We start from the raw sequence: 6695 nt of genomic DNA, 5'->3' as shown, positions 1-6695 counted from the left end.
AACTGCCACAGAGACTGGATTAGGCCCCCGAAACGGACTTTGGACATGCCTGCTCTAGATTCAACACTCTTAGCAAACCCAATGTTTTGTTTGAACACAGGATGCTGCCAAGAATGTGAGCCCAGGCTATTATCCTATTATTTTTTAAAAATGAGAATAATGAATAATGGGGACACACCCCATAAGCAGCTTTGGCCCATTGCACATGCAGGATTTTGGAAACTGCAGACTTGTGTCAACCTGCACGTGAAGTCTACCCTTCTTTTAGTTCCACACTATGCCTTCTATGTCATCCAAGTGGAAATGGTCATCAATATTTACTTTCCTACAGAAGTCCATTACAGTGACAGGACTAAATGGGGTGGAATGATATATGTGAGACAATAAGTAGCATCCCTGGGCCTTCTCTTCTTCACCTGGTAGTAGCCATTACAGCAGGTTGTCTCTGTGGGACAGATGGTGAACAAAGCCCATTCAATCCGCTCTGCTGAAAAAACAGCTCCATTGTTCTTTCCCTAGCAGTTGATCATTATAAGAATGTTTAACTTTTAATGATTGGCGCTTGAATTCTTTTACCCTCCCTCTTTCTTCCATATCCCTTTCTCATTGAGTGTTGGGTTTTTTACAGTGTAACCCTATGGGCACAACCTGTCTTGTTTTAATTGATTGCCTGTAAGCTGTTTTTGGCTAAACAGTGAGATAAAATTGCTCTAAAGAAATATATAATATGCATCTCTAGTACAGGCGATATTGTTTCAATTAGTCAAAAGTAGTGAAAATTCACCCAAATATCAAAAATTTTCAACACATCTGCTGTGTTTGAAGACACTGTCTTCATACATGGAGGATATATGAAAATCTGAATTTCCAATGTAGCACTCTAAGGTTGGTGAACAACATAAAAAACAAAAGCCCTGAATTTTAAGAGCTTGACAATTGGCTAGTCTGAAAACATTTTAATCAGACTTCAGCAATTTGGTGCCTTCCAGATGTTCAGACTCCCATCCGTTAGGGATGGTGTGTGTTGAAGACCAGCAACATCTGGAGGGCTGAGGAATACCCCATGTTTATTCTCTGCTTCGTAATTACCTGCCTGTAGAAACCTGCCAGTCCTGTTTCCTTTTGGCTTTATACCTACTAGAGAGAAAGGTTGTAAGGCCCTAAACCATGCAGGACTTGGTCACGGAGGTCATCTGGTGGTGCCACGTACATCCAAAGTTCATTTGGCAGCCAGAAAAAGCATTTAGCATGATGGCACACACTTCCTAGTCAACAGTTGGCTGCTTTCAAGCCTTCTAGGAGTAGCAACGCTGCTTTGTTTGCTTTTGTAGTTCTATATGGTAGAGAGTTCTGAATATTAGTTATTTCATGTTGTTTTTAATATGTTGTATACCGTTTTGAAACCTTTTGTTATCAGACGTCCATACATGTTTTCAAATAAATACATACATAAAGGATGAGGAGGCTATGGTATTTCAGACCCAATCCAATTTCATAGGTCTCCAAACTGACAGACTGGTTGGGCAGGAAGCTTGGTATACACAACTGAAAAAGTTCCTCAAAGCTGATCCTCCAGTTGTTTATGTCAGATGTGTTTTGAGAAAGGGCTCTTGAAGCCACCAGCCCCATGGCCAAGTTGTGTTTGCAGCATAAACTAGGAATTAAATCCACTCATCTTTACAAGTGTACAGAGAAATGTGTCTCCCCTTCAGAACCTATGGCTTTTTTGTGATGAAAACCAATCAGTGCACATCATGATTGCAGAGAAAAGTGTGAACTGGCCACCCTGGGCTCCTTCGGGAGAAGAAGCAGAATATAACTTAAATAAATAGCAAAGCATTTAAAACTTTAAAACTTTCAAGATGTAATATCCAGGGAGACTGCAATTCCAATAGGCCCGTAAGACTATTCCAACTTATGAGCCCTCAAGAGTCAAATCCTAAGACATCCAGTCATAAGCTGTATCCCATGGTGTATGCAGCTGAGCCTTGCAACAGAGAAGTCATTCTTTCAGCTGATCCTTTGGTTCCCATGTGGTGGCACTCTTGCCAAAGGTTGAAGTCTGTCCATACTTGCCACTCCAGCAAAGAGTACTAATTCCCTTCAATCCCCAGGGAATCTATTTCTAAAAGAATTTAGGAGTTGCCTTTCAGACCAAAAAGGACCCTCAAGGCAACTTATAATTTAAAAAAAACCCTAACAATACAGCCGTACCTTGGATCCTGAATGCCTTGGTACTCAGACGTTTTGGCTGCTGAATGCCGCAAACCCAAAGTTGGTGTTCTGGTTTGCGAACGTTCTTTGGAACCTGAATGTCCTCCAGGGCTTCCGACTGGCTGCAGGAGCTTCCTGCAGTCAATCAGAAGCCACACTTTGGTTTCCGAATGTTTTGGAAGTCGAACATTCCGAGGTATGACTGTATTGATAGTTCCAACAATGCAATGAATTGTGCTTTGCTCCATAGTTTCATTCCTGCTTTGTATGGATATGACATGGAACAATCCATCATTGTTGTCACCCTTTATGGGGCTAGAAACCAGCTGTAGGTGAAAAATCCTCTTCCACCTCTAAGAGATGGTCCCAAATCACCACCACACTGCATGAAATTGCTCGATTATCCTAAACCGCAAGGAAAACTTCATTGGTAATAAATATCAAGCTTATTCTACAAAAGATGCATGATTTGCAAAGGGTATTTTTAAATTTAATTTATTAAATTATTTAACACTGAACTGCAGTAATTGCTTAACCAGGAAAGATACTTCCAACATTCTCTGTAGGATTCAAACTCCTTTGAAATAACAACATTTAAGAACTCTTTTTCTTCCGGGGATCAGTCTGGATTTCCGCAACAAACCAGTTCCCAAGTTGAAGCTCTATGTGCATTCTCAAAGGGACATAACATGAGCAACTCAATTCAGTCAGTTGCCTTCTTGGCAATAGGTGTGATGGCCTAAGCCATAAGGAGGTTACATTCCCAGCAGGCCCTTCAAAGTTGGGCACTTGCAATCACAGCTAAGGCACGGTGGTTGTGCACACAAGGTGTAGCGGGTGGTGGACAGGGAAATTATATTGTCACCTTCCTCCCTTTGTCGTCTTCTTCTTCCCCTCATGGATGAAATACAAGGTTCCAAACTGTGCAGCAATCAATTCAGACCCTTTAACCAACAGTAAGCAAATTTAAGAGATATACTTTGATCTCAAAGCTGAAATTAAAAGAAGGGGGGGTTAAAGTATTGATTCTTGCACAACTAGCCCCAAACAATATTTGGAGGAGAGTCTCTTCCAAGCACTTGTCAGGCAAGACCAGAACATTTGACCCGAGGCCCATTTCTGAAATGTCTGGACCACTCCCCCTAATTTTCTGCCTACTTAAACTGGCAGCTTACTTCAAAATTTGCCCCATTTTTAGGCGCATGAGAAAAGCCTTTGTTCTAAATGACCAGAACACTCATCCTGCTACTAGAAAAGACAAAGGTGTAGTGCAGAATTTAGGTTTTGTGAGCAAGGAATAATAAAACATTTTTTCCTCCCCCCCCCCTACAAAACGGATACACAATTCCCAACTGTCTCCCCCCCCCCTCCTTTTTTCCTTCAACATTCAGCTTTGGTTATGCCATTTCCTTTGTACTGGAGTCTTATGTCTGATGGGAAGTAACTCCCAAATGCTAGAGGGGAAAAAAGCCTACAGCTTATATTTAAGAACAGACTTCGTATACTGGACGGACATACTCTCATTCTCTCTCTCTCTCTCACACACACACACATACACAAACACACACCCTTCACAGAAGGAGGATTTACTTCCAACGAAGTGCCCAGAAACACCCATGTTCAGCTCGGCACCTTTTTTTAAGTAAAAAAAACCATTTATCAAATACTGTAGGGTATCCTCCCCTTATGTCACAGACTCCAAAAAATAAGAACTGGATGAGAGAGAGAAATCAACATTATCAACTCCCACCATCCCTAACAGCTTTCTCCTGGGTATTCCAAACTCCTTCACTGCACGGAGGACTTGAACCAGTACACTTTTGTCTCATTCAAACAGAAACATTAAATATGGCAGGCAGCTAATAATCCTTCATTCAATTACCCCCCTGCTCCGTCCGGTGACACCTAACATCGTTTCAACAGAAACAGCAGCTGCCACTGCACTTCCCAGAGTCAGAAGGCAAAAGGGATTAAGATCTCAAGGTGCCACAGGGGTGATAATTTGACACCCCCACCCCCACGGGAATGTCACTTGAGGCCCACAGGCAGCTCAGTCATTGGCCTCCCAAAGGCTCTTCTCTGCCACGAGTGAAGATTTCGGGAACTTCTGTTTCTCAAAGTCTCAACTTGATGCAGGGAAAATCCTGCAACAGTCCGTGCAAAGAGGACTCTGTAGAAGGCAGCATCCACCCTGCTTCCAGCTGCTGCCATCAACCAACCACTTCCCAGACCATCTCCATCCCTTGCTGCCAATACATCTAGGGGTCACACACTTCCACCCCAGTGTTTCAAGTGAAGCTACAGGGTCTCCACACCAGTCAATGTTGGGGGGGGGCAAGGGACAGCTAGCCATGGGAAGCTGTGTTGGACCAGCAGCTGGCTCAGAAAAAACCCCTCAAAACGGCAGTCCATTTTCCATCAGAAGTAGGTGAGGTTCTTGATGACACCCAGTTCAAGCATCTTTTTTATTGCTAATGCCTCATGTGAGATATTGTGTTCTGAACCCTGTAAGAGAAGGCAATGAGAAACACATTAGGCCATGCAGTAGGGCTGGGCGATATATTGATAAATCATCCAAAACTGGTTTGAAGTTCACATCGTGATAATTGTTTCATAATATTTGAGCTAGCAATACATCCCAAATCACAATGTGTGTAAGGGCTAGGCGATACCTGCTTATCAATATCACAACTCACAAGCTAAACATTGCAATCTACCACGATGTCTGAAATAAGGATGGAACTATACAGAGGCAGCTGCTGCTGCTACTTCTGTCACTCTTATCACCGCCACAGAGCCTTGCAGGCCACCACTGTCCATGCCACATCCAAGCTGCTGCCACCTAGAAGGCTTGCTGTCAGTCCCAGATTATTTGTATTCACTATGACTCATCCCCACACTTTGGATTGTTCTGAATACCACCATTTGGTAGGTAAAAGGACCCCTGACCATTAGGTCCAGTCGTGACCGACTGTGGGGTTGCAGCACTCATCTCGCTTTATTGGCCGAGGGAGCCGGTGTACAGCTTCCGGGTCATGTGGCCAGCATGACTAAGCCGCTTCTGGCGAACCAGAGCAGCGCACAGAAACGCCATTTACCTTCCCGCTGGAGCGATACCTATTTATCTACTTGCACTCCGACGTGCTTTCGAACTGCTAGGTTGGCAGGAGCAGGGACCGAGCAACGGGAGCTCACCCCATCGCAGGGATTCGAACCACCGACCTTCTGATCGGCAAGTCCTAGGCTCTGTGGTTTAACCCACAGCGCCACCTGCGTCCCCAACACTCAGCTACCTCAGAAGAAAAGTAAGTAGCAAGCCCAAAACCAAAAGTCTCATTTGGATGCATTTTGGCTTGCCTGCTGCTGCAAGTGAGATGATTAATAATATCATCATTTATCAGTTTTAGACCCTTAAGTAGTAGCAGTTGCCAGGACACTGTCCTGTTTGCCTCTGCTTAGTTCCTTCCTTATTTCAGATATCACAGAATATTGATATATCACGATGTTTAGCTGGTGATATATCGAGATACCCAAAACAGGTTATCGCCCAGCCCTACCATGCAGTTCGCTGGTTTTCAGCTTTTCAAGAGTCCCTAAAGGAGAAAGTTTGTATTCTAAGACAAATTAAACTACTGAGAAGCTCATCCAGTCCAACTACCTGCTTAATACGGGACCTACAATGCAGGATGCAGCTATACTTGCATGAGGGTCAAGAGGAAGAACCAAGATGGTACTAATTACAGTGGTGCCCCGCAAGACGAATGCCTCGCAAGACGGAAAACTTGCTAGACGAAAGAGTTTTCGGTTTTGGAGGTGCTTCGCAAAACGAATCTCCTATGGGCTTGCTTCGCAAGACGAAAATGTCTTGCGAGTTCCTGCGGGGTTTTTTCCTTTCCCCCCTTTTTCTAAGCCGCTAAGCCGCTTATCAGCTGATCCGATAAGCCGCTAAAAGCCGCTAAAAGCGCTAATCCGTCAATGGGCTTGCTTTGCAAGACGAAAAAACCGCTAGACGAAGAGAATCACAGAACGGATTCTTTTCGTCTTGCGAGGCACCACTGTATACAGACTCGACTCAGAATGGCATATGGACAGCCTCAGAGGGCTCATGCTGCTGCCTTGCCTGTGTGTGTCCAAAAGGCATCTGGTTAGCCATGGTAGGAAATAAGAGGCTGAACCAGACTGGAACTTTTGTTTTATCCAGCTGGCTTCTTACATCCTTAAGAGGCAATGGAAACCACAATGCCACAAACGTCCACAAAGCGGGTTTTAATCTCTGCTCTTCACCCATCTGCCACTCCCTGCCTAGGGCTGTTTTGCCATCTCGGGAGAGGAGCAAGCAGAATGAAAACAAGAGCCCAGCTGCTGGGATCAGACCAAGAAGGACCCATCCAGTCCAGCATTCTGTTCTCACAATGACCAACCACATGCCCAAGGGAAGCCCACAAGAATGCTTCCACACACATGTTCCCCTACAACTGGTA

General features: G+C 44.3%; 1 protein-coding gene across 28 annotated transcripts in view; it reads right to left on the bottom strand.

Annotated features, from left to right (window-relative positions):
• Nucleotides 1-2693: 2693 nt before the first annotated feature.
• ST3GAL4 (ST3 beta-galactoside alpha-2,3-sialyltransferase 4) overlaps nucleotides 2694-6695 on the bottom strand; it is a 185116-nt gene continuing 181114 nt past the window's right edge. For all 28 annotated transcript variants that reach the window (XM_083480700.1, XM_083480685.1, XM_083480701.1 and 25 more), the window contains one exon: nucleotides 2694-4719. In XM_083480700.1, the coding sequence (XP_083336826.1) occupies nucleotides 4633-4719 (87 nt within the window). In that variant the 3' untranslated portion in view covers nucleotides 2694-4632. The remainder of the gene's footprint in view (nucleotides 4720-6695) is intronic.

Source organism: Podarcis liolepis (genome assembly GCF_965112155.1).
Source record: "Podarcis liolepis genome assembly, chromosome: 16".
Lineage (NCBI taxonomy): Eukaryota > Metazoa > Chordata > Lepidosauria > Squamata > Lacertidae > Podarcis > Podarcis liolepis.
The sequence above is the reverse complement of the archived record's forward strand: the minus strand, read 5'-3'. Positions and strand labels throughout refer to the sequence as shown.